This window comes from Melopsittacus undulatus, chromosome 2 (assembly GCF_012275295.1).
Source record: "Melopsittacus undulatus isolate bMelUnd1 chromosome 2, bMelUnd1.mat.Z, whole genome shotgun sequence".
Taxonomy (NCBI): domain Eukaryota; kingdom Metazoa; phylum Chordata; class Aves; order Psittaciformes; family Psittaculidae; genus Melopsittacus; species Melopsittacus undulatus.
Genome location: NC_047528.1, coordinates 28,975,562 through 28,997,076, shown reverse-complemented (window position 1 = coordinate 28,997,076; position 21,515 = coordinate 28,975,562). Strand labels below are relative to the sequence as shown.

Below are 21,515 nucleotides of genomic sequence, written 5' to 3'. Positions count from 1 at the left end.
GACCAATGGTCTTTAGTTGTGATCAAGCATTGAGAATTCCTATCACAACACAGCAAGAGGTCTTCTCAGGGCTGGAAAGGGACTGATGAGATCTTCATGTTCTTTGTTGGTTCTCACATGTGAGTATTTGGGGATTTGATCTGTATTTGTAGAAAGATGATCAGAATGCTCAAAGGGCTGAAAATAAGTGGGGAAAGCAGAAGAGTTTTCCTGTCCCCACCTTGTTTCAAGGGAAGGACGTTTGCTTTTCACTCTGTCATCAATGGGGATAAAAGGAAAAAGCCTGGTGGCTAAACTGGGTCTCTGCTCTGCTTCATTAGTGCTTTGTCTTAAGCCCAAGGGGTCTGCCTCCTTAAGCTTGGGAGCCCCAGAGGGAACTGCCTCAAAATGTGGCATTCCAATTGAAGCTTGAATGCGAGCTGAAACTTAGCTTCTCCATACTGGAATTCACTTTTAATTGCATGTAAAAGGGAATTTTTTTTTCCATTTTAGTACTACAGATTAAGGAGCCACAATCTATATCAGATCCAAAGAAAATTGTGTCTAATGAAGAATCATAGAATCATAGAATGGTTAGGGTTGGAAAGGACCTTAAGATCATCTAGTTCCAACCCCACTGCCATGCACAGGGGTACCTCACACTAGACCATGTTGCCCAAGTCTCTGTCCAGCCTGGCCTTCAATGGCATAACTATTGAAAACATTACTTTTGCTGCAGAGACTGTTGGTTGAAACTTTTGTTTGGGGTTTTTAGTCTTCCATCTGACTTTATCAGAGTTCTGAAACAAGAAAGCTTTTCTAGGTAGAAAATGGCAAAGTGCTGTTCTACTGTTGGTAGAAGCATAAAGAACCAATACCTGTTTCAGAGCCTATTGTTTCAGCTGTTAACTATTAGAAGCCAAATACAGTATTTTCATTTATAACCAATTACTCATCTCTTCTTTCAGGATCCTTCAGCTGTGCCAAATTCTGACAATGCCTTCACGCTGTTTTATGTAAAGTTCAGAGCAGCTGCTCCCAAAGTCAGAGTAAGTAGGGTGGTAACTAATTGTTGAAAAGAAAGCTATGAAAATGTGGTTTGAATTGATTAGTAGTGTGAATGCAAGGATTGTATCCTATGCAAGTATGACTGTCCAGAGATTGCCTATTGTGTCCGTAGGAAAAATACTGAGAACTGTTTTCCAATTATGAGAAAAATTGTTTACTGATAATACCTTTTTGTTTTGTTTATTGATTAGACACTTATTGAGCAAGTAGAGCAAAGATCTGAAAAAATGCCAGAGTGAGTATGCCTACACAGTCCATTTTCAGTTCTAAGTTTTGAAAATCTTTTAAGTACTGTTTAACACATAATTTGTTCAAAAGGAAGTTTTAAAAGTTGAAATTATTACCCTAAAATAGGGTGTTAGTATGAATTTTATGTTTAATAGAGAATGAGCTTTGGGATGCAGTTACTGTTTTAATTTCTTGTCAGATATCAGCAAGTTCTCAATGAAATCCATCAATGTTACCTTGACCAGAGGGAGCTTTTGCTTGGTCCAAGTATCGCTAGCACTGTTACAGAATTAACCAGCCAGAACAACAGAGATCATTGTGCTCTGGTAGGTAAAGTAGTCGTGTGTTGTGGGGTTTTTGTTATGTTTTAATCCCCTCCTCCCCGAAGTAAAATGTACATACTTAATAGTTGTTTACACGCAGAATTGTCACATTTGTTTGTGGTTTTGGGTCATTAAAATTTTACTAATATTTTCAGTTATTCTATAAAAACTGCTACCGGCCTCACAGAGGAGCATAAAACGTGGTTACTTAAATTTCATCAGAACCAAAAAGGGACAGAAATTACACAATGAACTTTTTATCTGGTTAGTGACATTTTTTTGGTCCTTAGTTTTATAGTCAATCCCAATTTTTAATTTTGCAAGGCTTCCATTAACCAGAGGTGTAGTAGTAATGATAATGCAGTATATAATATGATAAAATATACAATAATATCTGTAATAACTCCTGTGCTGCTGGTGCCAGGAAAATAATTTAATAACCAATATTTGTATTTCTGTGAATGCAGGTACGGAGCGGTTGTGCCTTTATGGTCCATGTATGCCAGGATGAGCACCAGCTTTACAATGAGTTCTTCACAAAACCAACACCAAAACTGGAGTAGGTGGTACATGCTGGTTTTGTTTTACTACATGTTGTGTTTACTGTGCTGTGATATAGCAGACAATGTTATATGGTAAATAGGGTTGTATTGAAGTGGTTTGTTAAGAGCTAGCAAGAAAAAAAATCCCCTTATGTGTTAGAATTTGATATTCTTTTGATTTTGTTTTTTTAATTCAAGCAAAGCTGGTAGTTTACTTGTTCCATAAATAGTCTATGTAAATGATTTGTTAATGGTCTGAAAGGGATAAAGACACACAATTGCTTTGGAAATAGGTGTAAAAGTTTACAGTGCTACAGCTCTCAGCTGATTGTGTACTGCCTCTATGCCAGTGGTTTGCATAGTCAGTAGCAGAAATACTTTTCATTTACTTTGGTGTAAAATCAAACTGATGAATTCCAGCTGTTTTTCGCCAGGGGTTTAGAGTTAGTGAGCTGCCCTTATTGTCAAGGAATATTTGCATGTATCTGTATGTGGGCTGAACAGAAAGCAGGGTAGCAGTCACCTGACAAGAACAGTACTTGTATATGGTCTTTCTGGGTCTGTACGAGGGACAGATTGTTGTCTTCACATGGTGGTGGCATTATAAGAGTATTACAATTGTTTTTGCAACAGACCTGTAATATTAGAGCTGTTGAGTAGGTTATGCCCCTTCTTCAATTGGTTGGCATGTTTTTATAATTATATTTGATCTTGAAATTTGTGCAGATCATGTTCCCTTTCTAAATATTTATGTTCATAAGTATATTCCTATTAATGTAGCTAAAACACTAGTTTTGAATTTGTATTATCTGAAAATCAAGTGCATCTTGACGTGAATAAGTGTAAGCTAGAAAAAATACTGCCCACTACCTTCCCTGTCCTCTAAAGCTGAAGGAAAGCTGTAAACACATACTAGAAAAAGCCACAGTGGCAGAGTAATAGCAGTCTTTCTCTTTTCTGAGGAATTGAGGTCTTGTGTGGGACATGCTCAGGATTTGAGGTGACTTAACTGAATTGTCTTAAGAACCAGTTTAGCTATCTCAGTCTAAATCCTGAAGTAAACATCCCTAATTGTTAACAGTGTAAAATGCTGTTGAGACAGAAATTTTATCCCTATTGCACTTCACACCAAGAATGAGAATAGGCTTCTGATTATTTGTGAATCTTGATGGAAAGTAGTTTTACCTCCTTTGTAAGAACTTGCTTCTCTTTTTTGCCTAAATCTAAATAATATATTTTTAGGAAAATATTTCAAATAGTTTCTGCTTTATTAGATTTTTCTTAGCTACATAATAAATAACCTTTTTTTTTCTGAAGTGCTGTGGTGATCTGAAGACATAATAGGCTGTTATCTATGTACAGATAAAGGAGTTTACCAAAATTCTAGCCAAGAGCAGAGATCTGAGATTGAGTGTCATATTTAACAACAAGGCTGTTGAAGCTTTTTTCTTTGTTTCTGCTTATAGCATGGAGAGTTGCTGTTTCATCAAGTTACTTGTCCTGCAGTACCAAAATGAAATTTTATCACAAACTTGAATTATTTTATAGCGAAGATTTTAAAGGAGAGTGGGGAAAAAAATGCAACACAGTATAATAGAAGACTTTAGAAAGGCCTGCTCAAAACATGAATCCCTGATATCCTACACAGACTTTTCAGAGATGTAGGATACCAGTTGCTTAAACTGGTGGCACAGTTTTTAATTCATTTGAAAATAACCAACCAACTAACCAAAACAAAACAAAAAGCAACTCAGCCTGTCACAAAGGGAATAGACTGCAAACTGGTTTACCTGGCTTCTGTATTGCAGGATCCTGAAAGTGTTTTGCTTTGTTTTATTTTTTCTTCATAGTGAACTCTTGGAGAAGTTGTGTCTTTCACTTTATGATGTCCTGAGGCCAATGATCATCCATGTCATTCACTTAGAGACACTTTCCGAACTCTGCGGGATTCTCAAGAATGAAATGCTTGAAGATCATGTACAGAACAATGGTAACTGATAGATGGAACCTGATTGTTTTTAACTTTCATCTTAACTGATAAAATTCTTAAATTCCATAGGGGAAAAAAACCCCAGATTTTGTTTTAATGAGTTTTAAACATATCAAAGATGGGGTAAGGTTATTTTAAATAAATTATGTTTTTTTTCACTTATAATGAAAGGTCTGTATTACTGATGTTATAGAGCCCTATTTTCTCTAGATTGTACAAATGCAAGCAAGCAACCATCCAGTGTGTATATATGCATCAGGATTGATTTAAATGAACTTTTCATATGAATGAATTGCTTTGCTTGGCCCTGCTAATGCATCATACATGTGGGGCTTTCTTCATACGTGATGATAAAACAAAGGAATGCAAGCTTGATTTTTTCATTCTTCTTGACTTAGTGTTTCCCAGACTAGAAATTGTAATTTCAACAGAGGAGTTACATTGCTGGTAGAGATTTTTGAGTTTTGGAAGTGTTCAGAGCTCACAGTCTTGTAGAAATGAGCTGACCATGAGAAAAAAATCTGGTATCTCATTCCCTTAGTATGATCAGAATTATTTCACAATCTTAACCTTGCATCAAGCAAGAAATGGAAATCATTCTTGGTTGCTGGTATATAGCACAGCATAACTCTTTCTCTCTGAAGCTGTGCCAATGTCATGAAAAATTGCTCATTTTCCTGGAAGCAGAATTGTAACACTCTTTGGAATGAGATAAAAATTGGTGACATAATCTTTCAGCTGATCTTAAGAAGTGACTTTCTACTACTTAAACTTAGGCTGATATGATGGTTCTTAAGTTGGACGTGAGCTGCTTTGGATCATCTGTTCTGGTAGGTAGAGTTAGCTTGTCAGCTCTCAGCAGTCACACTGTAGGCTTTGGCTATGATAGAACCAAAGCACATTGATTTGGTGTCCAGGCTGAAATGCCACTTGACATTCCCAGGTCTTAAATAACTATAAAGCTTATTTCTAACATGGCATCCGATGTCATCAATGTGAGATTGCATTTTCATAATCTAATGAAAATTTGCAGAGCTGAAGCGACTGGAGTTCAGTAATTGTAGTAGTTTTGTCACAAATCTGCGTGCATGACGCCATTGCAAAAATAGTCTGACCTCCTCTGCAGCAAGGCAGTTTTGTGACTGTTCTATATGTGATGCTTCAAACTTCTGTGTCCATAAGCTTGTTTTGTAATCAGATTAACAAATTTGTGCCTTGGTTTTTTTACCTTTGTCAGCTGAACAACTGGGTGCATTTGCAGCCGGTGTCAAGCAGATGTTAGAAGATGTACAAGAACGCCTTGTCTATAGGACTCATATTTACATTCAGACTGATATCACAGGCTACAAGCCTGCTCCGGGTGATCTTGCATATCCTGACAAGTTGGAAATGATGGAGGTACAGCATCAGCTTTTTTTGTCCTTGATTTGTTTACTTTTTATATGCAGCATATACAATTGTGCAGTATAGTGCTTTGTGCATGTGATTTTCTAGTTCTTAGATGTATTATATATTACTGATGCTATCAAGCTGGCACCTACTGATTAAATTATGACCCTAAACTAGATGTCAGAAAACACTTTGTTGAACTCAGTAAAACTGACAATAGTTCTCATAGTTAATATTTTTATCTAAATCTGAATCTTATACCTTTTCTCTTGTAACAGTAAATTTTTGTTTAATTTCAGAAGTAGTAGGTATTACCCAGTGTATTTTCTAGTTGAGCTGGAGTTGAAGACAGCTTATTGACAGAGTTGAAGCTTTAGACAGGTACAGTTAGCTGCAAGTTTGTTTTCAGAATTATTGGTCAACTAGTGTTTGGTACATGTGTGTATGCTATGCTCAGACAGTATGAAGGGAGACTTGCTTGTACCTTTTGATAATTTAATATGGCAGCAGTGGTTTCCATTAGCCTTTTTCAAGGTCTTACCAGTATTAGCTATTTTTGTAGTCATTCCAAGCCCTTTGAGTCCATATTCCTGTTAAAAGAAATCAAACTCATTCTGTTTACTAATTCTATTTTAAAAGGTTAATACTTAATTGATGACAGATTTCAAAATGAAACTACTCACAGAAATAAAAAAGTGATCAATGAAAGACTTTAATTTTTGGTTAGAGCAAACTGCATTTGATATGCAACTGAAAAGTATTATTCCATCAAAAGGATTAGTCATAATAAAGACCCTTCCCAAAATAACAGTTGTCATTCACTTTACAATGAGAAGCTGTCAAAGGACTGAGTTGACCAAGAATGGCAATTCCAGCATGGACTGGCAAGATCCAGATTTTATTGCTCTATTCTGCTTTCCATCTATCTGCCAGAATAGCTGATGCTGTGTAGAAAATTGTAGGACTTACGGCAGCTGACCAGTTGGTAGATAAGCTGTTATTTGACTTCAGAATCAGAGCACTACTTTTATAACACACCGAAGCTTCATAGCTATATGTCTACATATATGTGTAATTTGCTGTGTTCCATTCTTGCCTGTAGACAGACAAACACTGAAAGAAACTTCTTAGTACTGAGCACATGTTGCAATAATCTTGTCTTAATACATCTCTAAAGTTTTTAGTATGTTACAGTTTATGCTTTGGGGGGGACATTAATAGTTTTTTTAGGAAAGGATTTACAAATCCTGAAGCTAGTGAGTTTGTAGGATACTTGCCCTTTATATTGAAAGTATAAAGACTATAAAAAGCTTTTGAAGAAAAAGTGAAAATAATAATTGAGAAGCCCACCACACAACATGTAGCTAAATGGGATCTATATGTTGAGAACAACTAGTAGTCTGAAGTTTGACCAGTATTTAGCTATTAGGAGTGCAGATTTGTTTGTGTATTTGTTTTCTAAAATGGTGTGAATAGAAATGGATAAAGAAAGGATTGTGAGAACATTTTAATGTCAGTTATGACTTCTGTGGGCAAGCAGTGCAGGTACTTAGTCTATGCAAGACCTTATTTTCTAACTAGAGTCCTCTGGCTGTTCAGTTGGGAGGAAGAAGAAAGGGAGTTTGACAGTTCATTCTAAATTGAGAAATTATGCTGCTCTTCATGTGTCCTCAAAAAACTCCACTTTTTGCCTGGTTTGACATTCATTTTTGCTACTTGATTGCTTTTAAACCTTAAAACCTTGCTATTTTGAGAGTAAATGAATTATTAAAATGTTAAAAGCACAGGACAGAAATATTTCTTGTGCTGTTCTGCTCAAATATTAATGCAGTTATTTGCCCATTCTTGCTGTCTCTCACTCCTTTGAAGCAGATGAAGTAGTGAAAAATGTTGAAGTGTGGAAATGTTGAGTAATGTTAGGGGAAAGCTTTTCGTTGAACTCCTGCAGGGAATAAACTAGAGAGTACTTTGGGGCCATCTGCACACATCATTTATAGGAATAAAAGCATCACAGGAATTGCCTGTATGAAATTCAGGTGAATGTTGAATTGGGTTCCCCTATTTAAATTTCTCTTTCTAGGTTATTTCTAGGTTCTCTTTCACAGGTTATTATTTAGGTATCAGTAAAACCAGGTAAAATGGAAAGAACAGTGCTTTAGTCAGATCTGTGTAATATTTGTGAATCTTAAATTGTTACTGAAACATTTCTGCTACTGTTTTGGAAATATCTGTCTATTTCTTGTAATGTCTTTGAAATACTGGGGAGCTGAGTGTAGCTGACTCCTGTTGCAATTTAGTGTGCTTTTCTCTATTGCAATCAAAGCAGTGTAATGGTGCTTAAATTAAGGAGAAAAGAAAGATTACAGTTTTGTGGTATGTCTTCCTCTGCAGCAAATTGCACAGAGTTTAAAAGAGGAACAGAAGAAGCTGCCATCTGAAGCTTCATTTTCAGATGTCCGGCTAGAAGATCCTGAGTCCTGCAACTTAGTTAAATCTGGTATGAAACAGATCTCATTTTGTCAAATTAATGTATAAAGCTCATGGAGAGCAGGTATTAACTTGAACCATCAGTGAGAAACTTACATGCATCTTAAAGGGTTATTTTCCTAGAGAGGTTTCTGAGAGATTTTGAAAGTAAACTTTGTCTCAGGGTTCTTAACAACTTTCTTTTTTTTGAATGAGAAGAATTTAATAATCTTCTTTGTGTGACATTTCTTTGTGCTTCCAGTGCAATCTGTTCTGTGAAGCAAATACTTGTATAGCCGACAGCATCTATTGTAGTTTATATAAAACTGAACTGTGGTATTCTCTACTGCAAAGTAGCCCTACCATCAAGATGTATGCTTAAGGATTCCTTCTGTTTGTTAGCTGTACTAAGAAGTGCTAAGAGTGGTTTGGTGTGTCATACACATCTCCTAAATGAATGCTTTCAGCATCTAGAAGTGTCTTTGTTGCGTGCCTTTACCTGGGAAGGCAGCTTCTTTCTTTGAATGCATTTCCACTTACTGAAACTAGTTAGTAATTTTAGTGGTTTACAATAATTCAGAATATAGTCTTTTTAAATTTATTACCTGTGTGCCTATAAATTGCAGTGAACTGTAAGCAGATTCCAAGAAACATGGCTCTTTAAATGTCAGTCATCTGAGTGTTGCAGCCACTCAGATGTCCAAGAGTCATAAAGAATTTCTCCCCTTACTTTTAAATTGTTCAGGATGGTCCAGTGTTGTTTTCCCCAGCATCACATTTTTCAGCTCTTTGTCAGTTGTTTCTCCTTTTGCCTTTTGATTACTTGGTAGTTTTGTGCTTTTGGCTTGCAAGGCCTGCAAAGTTCTTTCTGGCTGTTCCTAGCTGGACTCCATAAATCATGTTGAGGGTGGAGCTCATCTTGCTTTAACCAAGTGTGTGGCATTCACAAGACGTGTAAAATCCACCTGCATTCAAGAGGTGGAAGAAACCTGTATGGTGTAATGTGAAGTTAAGTGTCTGAGATAATTGGGATTATTTGCCCTTTGAAGGTGCCTCTCCCATTTCAGTGCCCATGGGAGAAGCTGAAGTGACTAATAAGTAGCCTAGTACCCTCAAACTGACAGCTAAGGTCTTACAGGACTTCTGATTACTATGACAATAAATCTGTTGTTGCAAAAAGGTAGAAAGTTACTGCTAAATTATGTTAGACCATTCCTGCACTGGTGACACAAAACCCTCACAAGTGCTTATTCTGTCATTAGGTAAAACTTAAAATTTTGCCTCTGTGAGTGGTTGCTAATTAGAACCAGAATGCTGATGCTACTGGCTCAGATGTTTCCCAGGATTTAGGGACAAAATGAAAGTAATACAAGACTTTTGTCCATCATGTGTTGTGCAAATCTGTTTTGGGCATACGGAATTATTACAAAGGTTACCCAGGAGGAGCACTTTTTTATGTTTACAACTCCCTCATGACAGAATTGGTTTTGCCATTATTTTTTTGTTACTAACTTGGTGCTTAAACCATACACTTTCTGCAACTATTTAATCCATGTTTAATCCAGGATTATCTCCAGCAGAAAGGAAAGCTTCAAGAAATAAAATTCATAGGTTCATAGAATACCAAGTTGGAAGGGACCTTAAGGATCATCTGGTCCAACCTTTCTAGGCAAGGATGACCTAGACTCTAGCAACTGTCCAGCCAAATCTTAAATGTCCAGTGTTGGGGAACCCACCACTTCCCTGGGGAGATTATTCCAATGGCTGATTGTTCTCACTGTTAAAAATTTTCCTCTTGTGTCCAATCAAAATCTCCCCAGGAGTAAGTTGTACCCGTTATCCCTTGTCTTTTCCATATGACTTCTTTTAAAAAGGGTGTCTCCATCTTCTTCGTATCCACCCTGTAAATAGTGCAACATGGTGATACGGTCTCTCCTGAACCTCCTTTTCTCTGGGCTGGACAAATCCTGTTCTCTTAGCCTTTCCTCGTACAACAGGCTCCCCACTCCTTTGATCACCTTTGTGGCTTTTCTTTGGACCCTCTTCAGCCTATCTACATATATTTTTGTATCATGAGGTAGTAGGGACTAAACAATTGATTGAATTGGTTTTTTTTTTATCCTTTTTTTTCCCGAGCAGCTCCTGTAGTTGTATGATCACTAGCCATTTTTTTTTTTATCTCCTATGGGTTTTTTTTTCCTCCAGTAACTTTTTTTATCATTTCAGCTGTTGAGCTAAGCTGGGGAGGGTGCGCCCTTGGAGACAGGCCTGTAAAACTAACTCGTTAAAAAAGGTCAAGCTGGGCCATGCCTGAAAGCAAACTCATGTCTTTCACAGCCATGTGCTTTACACATATGAGAAATCTAGTACAGACTGCTCAGAAGGAAAAAAAAAAAAGCCAAATCTAACCTCTTTGCATGAAATAAAGTATGTCATATTACTGTGGAGTCAGGGTTAAGTACAGTTGATATGAAGCCTCTCCTGTGAAGTCAGGCTGAGAGATTTGGGCATGTTCAGCCTGGAGAAGGCTCAGGAGAGACCTTGGAGCAGCATCCAGTGCCTAAAAGGGGCCTACAAGAAATCTGGAGAGGGAGTTTTTATAAGGGCATGCAGTGACAGGGCAAAGGGTCATGGCTTTAAACTGAAAGAGGGGAAATTTAGATTACACAGGAAAAAATTCTTAGCTGTGAGGGTGGTTAGACACTGGCAAAGAGAAGCTGTGGCTGCCACATCCCTAGCAGTGTTCAAGGCCAGGTTGGATGGGGCTTTGAGCAAACTGGTCTAGTGAAAGTTTCTGCCTGTGGCAGGGGGGTTGGAACTGCATGATCTTTAAGGATCTCTTCCAATCCAAAGCATTCTATGATGCTGCAGTTGTCTTCAGTTAGGAGAGATGGTCAAGTTTTTCATGTGTGTGTTTTACTTTTAAACAGGTTCAGCAGAAACCCATAATCCCAGGCAGCAGACCACGATATCACCAGCAGATCTTCATGGAATGTGGTATCCTACTGTCAGAAGAACTCTAGTGTGTCTCTCCAAACTGTACAGATGTATAGATGTATGCAATTTTCTTTATCTGTTTTTTCATTAAGTGAAGTGTGCAGTACCATGTCTAAATATTTTAATGTAAATTTGGAAGGACAGTTACTGGCCTCTGTTATCTGTGAGTCTTTTTGTTGCCATCTTTATGTAAAACAAGTGAAGTGACAAGTTTAGGTCACCAACACAATTTTATATTTTTAGAATTAGAAAAAAAAGGCACTGGTTTTACGCCTATTGCTTTTGCTATTACAGAAATACTTCAATGTCTGATGCTCAAGATACTTATCACACCAAAGTTGCGAAGTGAACAGGACAAGAAAAAATAGGAGGTTCTGGGTCAATTATAGAGAATGATTTTATTGCTGAAATTACTGGGTGAATATGTTTCTTGCTATGTGCTTTGCAGGACATCAGAGAAAGTGATGTTTCTGGTCTAAAAAATGGTGGCTCTACTACTTGCACATTTTGGAATTGTTTTCAAACGTTTTTATGGCACGTCTTTCCACCTTCCAAAATGTGGGAGACATTTCCAGAGTTTAAGCCAGTAGGAATCTTGTGTAACAGAAACAAAAGCAGTGTTTACTTCAGAAGTGTTTTGAGATTTGCCCTGTAGAATTTGATTTATGTCTGTCATCTAAAAGCAGAAAAGTCCAAGTCCCTGAGATACACAATGCCAGTGTTTTTACTTTTGTGTATGTTGTATCTTTATTAGATACATCTAATGCATTTCAAAATATCTTTGATATGTGTTATGTAAAACTGCTACCGAGATGCTATTTGCTTAAAAAAATGGGAGATATTAATACTTAGTTGTTTAATATATCAATCTCATTAAAGATAAATGAGTAATTTGCCCTTGTTTTCAACTAGACCTTTGGAAATGAGGTCATTTTTGCATTGTTTGCAAGGCTCATTTGTAGTAGTGTATCTGCACAGGGATTTATTTAGTTTATATTCTAGTAGAGCTATTATGCCTGGCCTGCACCTTGTAGATAGGAGAAGACATGAATGAAGTGGCACTGGCAAGTCTCAGGGCAGTCAGGGCTGTTATGTACTACCCTGGAGCGCTGGTGGCGACAAGCTGTGTTCCTACAGCTAGCTCAGCTGTGTGATCTAGTTGCAGCTTAGTGAGTTACTCCATGTCACTTGGGCCATGGCAGCTGTCATGTTTGTTTACTAACCTGGTGCAAATGTGAAGTAATTTGAGTTTGCTTGAGGTTAAGCTTAGTGGAATGATCTCATGTCTATTGCATGTGTAAATTACACCCAGAGATAGTTACCCTGACACATGAAGTGTTTAGTCAGGTTACACAGGAAGCATCATTCATGCTGTTAGCTGTGAATGCATGAGTTATCACTGACCATGGCCCTATTCAGGTGCAAATTCAGAGACAAGAGGGTGAACAGGGCATGCTTGAGTCCATACCTGTACCCAGGCTAACTAAATGCTGTAGCAACCTTTTATATATGAATACTCCATCCTCGTCTTGTTGCAATTAGACGTGTTTGTAGCTAACTAATGTAGACTTTTATGTGCTGGTAAGCACACCCTTCGTAAACTACAGCTCTTAAATTCTGTTTAAGCTTTGCAAAGATCTTTTTTTACCTCATTTCATTTTCCCTGCAGAGGGCAGTGTTTCAGGGATTATCGCAAGAGGCCTTATCTGCCTGCATTCACTCGCTGCTGGGAGCTGCTGATTCTATCAGCAAGAACAAGGTTAGAATCTGTGCTTTGGGTATGATTTCTTTTTCTTCCCCCTCTGTGTATACATAAAGCCATGAAGCAGTTGTTCAGAATTCAGTGAAACCATATTGCTCAGTCCACAGAGACCTGATGAATTTGCCAGCTTTTAGTTATGGTTAATGTATTGTAAAGCAAAGATAATGATTCACATGCTAGCCTGTCGGAAAAGGTGGAATACAAATCGTGGCAATTGTATTTACAGGCTGCTCTAGCTCATGATCAATCAAGTGATACCTAAAGAAAAATTTCTGCTAGAAGTCTCTGCTCCCTGTATGCTTTCATTGCCTGTTACTCTTTTCTCTTTCTCTCTGCCTCCATTGTTTGAATTTTCAAAAGTCTTTTGAAGTATTAAATTCACTGGGAAAATTTGTTAAGTGTTGTCTGTTCAGAAATGTCTGCTAAAACATTGGGTCCAGTGTGTTGCTCAGAATTCAGTGCAGTTTCATCAAGTCATTTTAACTTTAAGTGTTGCCTTAATAGCTGTACTAAACCTTTTTTCCTTTTCTTACATTTCCTTTAGTACAAATACTGTAGTAATTTGCTCATCCCTAAATTTCTAACAGCCAGGAAGTGAATTTAATGGGAAAAGGAAGTCATAGTATAATCCAAAATTGTTGGATTTGTATTAGCGTAAATATTTAATGATGAAAAAGGCTTTAGTTGCTTTTAGAAACGAAGAGCTGATTTGAAGTGTTTATTTTGAGTGTCCTTTAGAAAGTGTTAAACATATTATCTTTAAAAAGAAATTCAGACCATATTTGCTTCTAGCTTGAGCAAAAAACTCTTTCATATGTAATTGATTCAGAGTTCTACAGTAATTATCTATTTCAGCACTGTATATCAGCTCAGCATTGACCTAAAGTATTGCAGAGAATGAAAGTCATCCTGCAGTGAACCCTAGATAGGTTGTACCAGGACTAAGATCTGTACCACTTGGTTTTTGCTGCATGTTCATTTAACATTGTCTGGTAAAATTATGCATTTAAGACTAGAAAACCCACAAACTTAAGAAACCCTTCCAGCACTTACATTTAGTAAACAGTTCTAGTTGTTCAAACTGTGGATTTAAATCTAATTTCTTCTTTACTGTCTTATAAATCATTATATCAAAAGAAGTGCTTCCAGCTTGCGAAAGCAACTTTGAATTCTTGAGTCCTTCTCATTTACCTCAATGAGCCATGAACATTCAAGCACATAGCTGAAATAACAAGCAGTGGAAAACTCATTGTCTAAATGGTGTGAACTTGGCCTTGTTTAATTCTTTGTATCTTTGCTGTACTGTTTAGAAATTAACTAAGCTATGTGTTTAATGGCATGAGAAAAATGCCTTGTAAGACCTTTACAAAAGAGCACAGTTAATCAAGGTCATTATAGAAACTAGCTTTTTTTTTTTTTTTCAATCATCATAATGATTAAAAAAAATTTAGAACCTCATGTTTTTTGACTAAAAATTATATGAATTACTTGAAACGATTCCTGGCTTGTATGAAGAATAAGTTTGTAGCTTTCAAATAATGGATACCTGTTATTTAATGTGGACATTTAGTAATATGTAATCTCTGTAATCTAATTCTTCTAAGAAATGTAAATAAAGTCTGCTTCTCTAGAGCAGTGTGTTGGGAACAGACACAAGTGGGATTTGTTGATCCCCACGTGTAGTAATGGCACTACAGGCTAATGAAAAAAGCTTGTTAGTAAGATTATTAGTATTAATTTTGTTATAGGAAGTAACTGATAAAAGTGAAGGCATTGAAATTATGTTCTTCACTTAATTGTTCTTGTAATGCATGTTCTTTCTCTTGTGCTGTAGACGCAGGTTGACGGACAGCTTTTCTTAATAAAACATCTTTTGATTCTTCGTGAACAAATTGCTCCTTTCCACACTGATTTCACCATTAAGGAAATTTCCCTGGACCTTAAGAAAACTAGAGGTACTAAACAGTTGCTGACTACAGAATGGGATGGGATTGTCCTCCCTGAATGTGCCAGCAGAAGTTCTGGGTTTGTTTTATGTTCATTTGCAATGATCTGTACGCTTGTTCTAATCTCTTGCTTTGTTCTTAGCTTCTCTGAAAAAAATAGAACCATTCCCCTAGTGAAGGTTATTCAAGATATGTCTAACAAATTCTTTATTCATGTATGAAATGTGTTTGCTTTTTGCTGCTGATCTAACTTATTTATCCAGTCTTTTTTAGAAAGACCTAAGTGATGTACTGTTGCACAAAGATGTCTTTCCCCTTTTCTGAAACTTTAAAGGAACATCTTTAATTATCATTCTTTAGACCTTACTGTGAGTTTTTGTTTTGGAAAAGGATTTCTTATGTTGCAAGTTCAATAAACAGTACTGCTGGATAGTTTTATGTAGCAACCATGTCTTGTACGAAGGGGAAGTAAAGTAGTGCCCATGGTCCTGATTTTTAAATTGTGCTATGGTTTCTTTGTAAAATGCAACAAAACCCTCTCAAATACAAAAGTGAACTGTCATGCACTTGTCAAGCTTGTAATGATACTGGGAAGAATAACTGAAAGCATGTCAAGTTTCTCTTCTTCTATTCCAGAAGAGAAAGCTGAAGAAATAACTTTTCTTTCCTGCCACCTAATATGCTACTGTTTTAACTCTGAAGCAAACAATTCTTGCACTAACCATTTCACATGTTGCATTTGAACATCAATGAAACCTCCTACCTGTTGAGTAGTTTCTAGTTGACTGGAGGTTAAAGGGTAAATACATCCTTTTGGTGTCTTGTCCTGGCTGACACACAAGTTTGTTCTTCATTTTCATTTAATTGAATAAATTTTTGTGCCAGCCAGTTCTTTGCAGATGGTAGTGGTAAGTAATGGAAAACCACTTTGTTTTGGTAGTGTTGAAAAGATGTACATTGTGTTTAATTCTTAGTGGAGTGTAGCACAGGCTAGTAGGGCTTTTATATTTGGGTTGAATTGTATAAGTCAGGTAACATGACTAATAGGAGTTTTACTGTGTTCTAGCCAAGCTTTCTGCACATAGATTTAATTTGGGATTTGTAGACAAAGGGGCACTGCTTAATGTAGAACTAGTGTAATGCTAAGGTTCATGTAAGCAAAGTGTACAGTGAAGAGAAATTACTTTTACACTGACTAGCTCATATGCTTCTAATCAGAACTTAAGCTCTTTGTGGAATCAGTGAAGTTTCTGGGAAATAATTGAGAACAAAATGAATCTTTTTCTGCAATTTGCTTTAACTGCATAGGAGTGCAGATTCTTAGTTCAGAGCAAATCAGATGCCTACATGTCTGGTACTCCTTCTTTGTTTAGGGCAGCATTTCTTTAACTCATCTTGTTTCTCTCACATTGTTTTATATAGCAAGAAGTGTGCAAAATTGCTTTTGAAATGAATAAAAAAAAGGCAGATGAATGTGTAGGATGATAAATGAATGTCATTAAGCAATAAGCCATACTGAAACTGTATTGATAATATTACTTGTTTCCAATTTGATTAGATTTCAGGTTGACAACATCCTGTTAACACTATAGGAATAATGTCAGTATCTTGTGCCAGGTGCAGACATTGTTAGTTTTCCTTCTTGGGACTTCTGTAGAGACCACAAAACATGAGCATATATCAACCTTGATGGTTTCTTGTTTAGTCCTAACTAAAATAATTAGGCACAAAGGAAAAGAGTGCCAGTTCTAAGTTACTTCATGCAATCGTACTTTGTTGTCATAGGCAACCTAGGCCAAATTCTGCATATTGTTCAGAAATGCTTAACTACACAGCTTATGTAAAAGTCTTTCACTTGTAGATATAGCTACAAAGGGAATAGAGCTCCCACAGTTTGCATGCTGATAACACTATAGCAAGTATCAGTCATTTGTTAGGTTCAGGTAATGTATTTACCTGGTTTGTCTGTGCAACTGTTAGATTGAGGTTTACCATAGGGGCAATGAAAAGCCAGTGGATCAAGCTTTGTGTGCTTCTGTGCGTGTGCACTTGTGCATCCACACCTAGCTATAGTGCAGTCATCAGTGTGATAGTCCTAATCATGCTGGGCCATTTTTTATGTATAAATGAGTGATTAAAGCTTTTAATTCCTGGAACTGTGTCCTATTGACTTACAGTGTGAGTGACTTTCTGATTCACAGATGCAGCATTTAAAATCCTGAACCCTAAGGCAGTTTCAAGATTTTTTAGGCTAAACAGCAACAACGCCTTGATACAGTTCTTACTGGAGGTAATATGGAATCTTACTGCATTAAGAAAAATCAAGTCATTTAAACGGGTGGTGATCTTTGGCAAATAAAAAGGAGAGAATTGTTGTCTTCTGTTCAAGGGTACCCCAGAAATCAGAGAACACTATATCGACTCTAAGAAAGATGTAGATCGTCATCTGAAATCAGCTTGTGAGCAGTTTATTCAGCAGCAAACCAAGCAGTTTACAGAACAGCTGGAGGAGTTCATGACAAAGGTACAAATGTGTTGTGTGTTCATTAACCTAACTGAAATACAGGCAGGACAAGGGAATTAGTATTAAATTGGGTATAGGAGAAGCTGCTAGTTTTGATTAGCTGTAGATGCTGGCATTTCCTATTATAAGGTCGTGTTTCCTTTTAAGTTCCAACAGTAATTTTCTGGGCACCTTTGAGATTAATGGATTAAAGGAACATGACATAGTTTGTTTTTGAAAGCATCCCTTATGCTCTTTGGTAAAGAAGCTTTAATGTTTCATTGAGTTGAAACAGTTGGAAGGAGCTTTTCTGCAAACAGAAAAAGAAAAGTTCCTTCCTTGACTGAATTTGTAAGCCTTCGAGAAACAAAAATCCTGGGTCATGTGGGTTTTTGAGGGAGGCCTTAAGAGTATGGCTGTGAAGTACGTTTAAATGTTCTGTTCTCAGCATATTTTACACTAGTGTGGTGCTTGCTGAGCAGGATTTTCCTCTCCAAGTCCTGTTTGCAACGGAAGTTCCTGATAAAATTTGGTCAGAAAGACTAGGCACCCTAGGGGATAGGAACAAAAATATGCCTCATTACAATACACTTTCTAGAACCTCTTCTAGAGCCCAGGATTTCTAGGCATCTTGGGAAAACCACACAGCAGGATCTATTCTGGAAAATGGAAAGTGTGATATGGATCCATATGTACTGAAAATAAGTGTCATGACATCTCAGAAACTGGGGCTACAGCATTGCGTGGACATTACAAGTATCCCAGCTGCTGTTTTTTGAGAATTCAGAAGATTACAGCACTAAATTTACTGATGCTTGTCATGCTGGGGTGCAGGGTCAATGGCATGTCTAAAATATAGACGGGTAACTGGTGAGACTGATAGATTGTTCAAGTGATTCAATGACTCATTGGGAATATGGGGCATTTGACTGACCTGTGTAAGTATAAATCTCATTTGAGGTTTTGTATCCTTGGGTGCCTAAGCATCTTAGTAAATATAATCCTTTTTTGAATTTCACTTTCAAGAAGTGATTGTGGTTGTAATTTTGGGTTGCATTTCTGTCAAGCTGCTTCCCCTGTGTATTGTTAAGTCAGGGTGTAGAAGAGAGAGAACAGGGAATACTGCAGTAGAGATTTGTGCAATTGTTACTTGGCCACTTCGTTGTGGATTCCACTGCAAGAAACTAATTTTGTTGATTGTACTTGTTTTAGGTAGCAGCTTTAAAAACAACAGCTACTCAAGGAGGTCCCAGGTACAGCCTTTCACAGCAACCTTGGGCACAACCAGGTATTTTCTTTGTTCTCATTTACTTCTTTGAAACTTCTCCTGAAAACTTCTCATCAAATGGAGAAAAAGACCCTTTTCCATTCACCATTTCTGGTAGAGCAATAAAAGCTGCATTGTATGGGGCCTGAGTGTTTCAGAATGTTACGAGTCTGTGTGCCCTACTTCTAAACCACAGGAATCTGAAAAGCTGGCCAGATTAATTTGGACTGTGAGACTGTGATTGATTTGGAAAAATTCTAAGTACCTGAGAACTGTCTTTTTTCTTGAAAATCCTGGCTTCCATTTTTACCTGTTTGCTACTTTAAATGTCTTAAGATCTCTCTAAATCAAAACCTGACAAACTTCAGAATATGTGTCTAATTGGTGCACTAGAGGAATGACTTGACTGTTTCTCAAGCTGTGATTGTTCTTGCATGGAAGCAGCATTTCCGCATCTGCATACGGAATGTGCTTAAGGAATTATTTGATTACATTATGATAAAGCATTTGCTTTTGTAGGAAAAAAAAAAAGGTCTGCATTGAAGCTTTTAGTGTCTGTACATTTGGTACCTACTTCCTTTTCAGTTTTCCTGTCACGAAAAAATGGAATCCAGCTTTGTTTCCATTTCTTAAGAATTCAAATGTGATTGCTTTGTAGCAACACTTGGAATAGTTCAGATGTTACTGGGTTGTTTTGCTCTTCACATTACAAAGTTGTGCTTCTGGGTAATGCTGAGAAATCTGCTTATTCCAGTCCATACATTGGAACCTTCTGTTACTTCATGTTCTTAAAATGCAAAGCCTGCCATGTTCATTCATAATTCAGTGCTGCTTCATGGGTCAGACACTGTCAAGGACTAACTTGAGCTTCTACTTAACATCTCCTGCTTTTGCAGGAGTATTTTTAATGTTTATTTGGAGATAATTATGTGTGTAGAGTCATATCTAAGCAGCTTCTGCTGTTTCTTGGAGTCATTTGCCTGGGAAGCAGGAGTAGTCAGAAGATTAGATACAGTAGAAACTGAGGAAAAAACCCACCATAATATACTAACTTTGATACTTTAAAGCTACAAAATAGATTTTCCGCCTGCCCTTTAAACAAAGATCTTGTAAAATCATTAAAATACCTAGCAATAAAGAAAGAAGGTCTTGTCTGAGAGAAGATTCCTGTCTGGTTGATGCAAAATCCAGATGGCTATGCAGCCTTCCTTCTTACAGATGTGGCCTGTGGTCAGTAAGGAAAATTTGTGTTATGCTGTTCTCTTGCTAGCACTGTTTGTTTCCCAGGCAAGCTTTCTAGGGGGGAGCCTATGCAGAACTTCGTTGGTGTTGGCAGGTTGTGGCTTGAGGAACCTCAGGAGGATGTGGTAGCTTGAAAAAACAGGTTGGATGCATTTTCTTCAGGGAAAGAGAGGCTGATGTGTTCAGTAGGTCCCAGAAGAAAAGCCCTGTTTGGTATGTTGTGGTTGTATGATGACTCGATGCTGCACAGCCCAGTCACCCCATCTTTACCTTTCACTCAGATCTATGTTTATGATCAGCCCCATTGAAGTGGAGGTGATACTCTGGAGTGTAGCTTTCAACTTGCAGAATGCCATTTTAGCCTATTAAGCATATTTTCTTTTGCTTTCAGCAAAGATCAACGATGTGGTCTCTTCCACTTACAAGACAATAAAAACAAAGCTGCCATCAACATTACGAAGCATGTCATTATACTTGTCCAATAAAGATACAGAATTAATTTTGTTTAAGCCAGTTAAAGTGAGTATTTCTAGATGTACCTCAGCATGATCTCCTGTAGGTGATGGGCCCTCATTTAGTTAAAGACTTTAAACACATTTTGTGGGATCATTCACCTTGTATTTCTGTGTATGTGTAGTTATATATCTATATATATACCATATCTATATAAATGTAGGTATGCATATAAGTATATATATGCAGGCACACATACAAACACGTATCTGTAGAATTATTCTAGACTACCAGTCCAGCCAGTAACAAATAGCATGCACTTGTAGTAGTGAACAACTATTACAGTCACTGTGGTGTCCCTGATCTGAGAAGCCTGCTGAAGAGAAACATGAAAAAAACAAGTTTTATAATGATATGTTTAGCTTAAAAAACCCCCAAGCAAAACAAAGTTTGTCCTCCTCTCCACTGTATTCAGCCTACATAATTCACGTTACAGGCAACTAACCGGTGCTTTTCATTCTGTGCATCTTCCATGTGGTACCATAAGAGCTGCTATAAAGAAAATTAACTCTCTCCCAGCCAAAACCAGTATAGCTTGGTCAGTTATGCGTGAGTGGAAGCACTGGAGGCAGAGAGAATGATGCAGATTCATTACTGTAAACCCACTGAAAGAACAAAGCTTGAATTTTAAGTTGCCAGGTTAAGTCGTAGGACTCAGATTTTCCAGCTTAGATTGTTGTAGCTGAAGTTTTTATCTTGCATCCAACATGAACTCATTGTGGCTGTTCTGGGGCTTGTTTTAGAAGAAAAGCTCTTAAAGCTTGACCACTTCACCCTACCTGATCCACTTCAGTAGCTATTCCATGTACACTGTGCTTGTTCTGGTTCAAGTTTGAGATGAGTGTTGTGTTTTTTAATACTGAGTTTTTTCTTCTTTCCTTGAAAAGAATAACATTCAGCAAATGTTCCAGAAACTCCATGCTTTGTTAAGGGAAGAATTTAGTAATGAAGATCTCCAGATCATAGCTTGTCCTTCAATGGAACAGGTATATATCGAAACTCCCTGTTTTATCAGTTGCTCTTTCATGTGACTGGCTCTGACTTTTTTAAACATTTATTTTATCATTTTTAGTATTTTCCGTGCTCAGAATCTTTATTTATTGTTCCCCTTAATCCTGGATGATTAAACACAGAGCTTTATCTTAACTCTAGGCTTTCAACTAAAAGGTTTTGTTTGGGTTATTTTAATGAATATCCAATTGAGGTTTTAAACTGAAGGTGGTGATTGATGTTGCTGGGGATTGAGTTGTACAACGAGTCTTGCCATTTCTGGGCATTGTCTTTTTGGAGAGATAGGAAA

The 21,515-nt window shown here is 37.2% G+C and overlaps 1 protein-coding gene across 1 annotated transcript in view; it reads left to right on the top strand.

Annotated features, from left to right (window-relative positions):
* Positions 1–21,515, top strand: part of COG3 (component of oligomeric golgi complex 3) — a 31,997-nt gene that overhangs the window by 7,650 nt on the left and 2,832 nt on the right. The window contains exons 8-22 of the mRNA XM_034059976.1: positions 948–1,028; positions 1,239–1,282; positions 1,475–1,601; positions 2,066–2,157; positions 3,991–4,130; positions 5,368–5,528; positions 7,911–8,016; positions 10,916–11,040; positions 12,652–12,741; positions 14,579–14,699; positions 16,892–16,980; positions 17,080–17,214; positions 18,406–18,481; positions 20,094–20,221; positions 21,103–21,201. Coding sequence (XP_033915867.1) covers positions 948–1,028; positions 1,239–1,282; positions 1,475–1,601; positions 2,066–2,157; positions 3,991–4,130; positions 5,368–5,528; positions 7,911–8,016; positions 10,916–11,040; positions 12,652–12,741; positions 14,579–14,699; positions 16,892–16,980; positions 17,080–17,214; positions 18,406–18,481; positions 20,094–20,221; positions 21,103–21,201 — 1,614 coding nt within the window. The remainder of the gene's footprint in view (positions 1–947; positions 1,029–1,238; positions 1,283–1,474; positions 1,602–2,065; positions 2,158–3,990; positions 4,131–5,367; positions 5,529–7,910; positions 8,017–10,915; positions 11,041–12,651; positions 12,742–14,578; positions 14,700–16,891; positions 16,981–17,079; positions 17,215–18,405; positions 18,482–20,093; positions 20,222–21,102; positions 21,202–21,515) is intronic.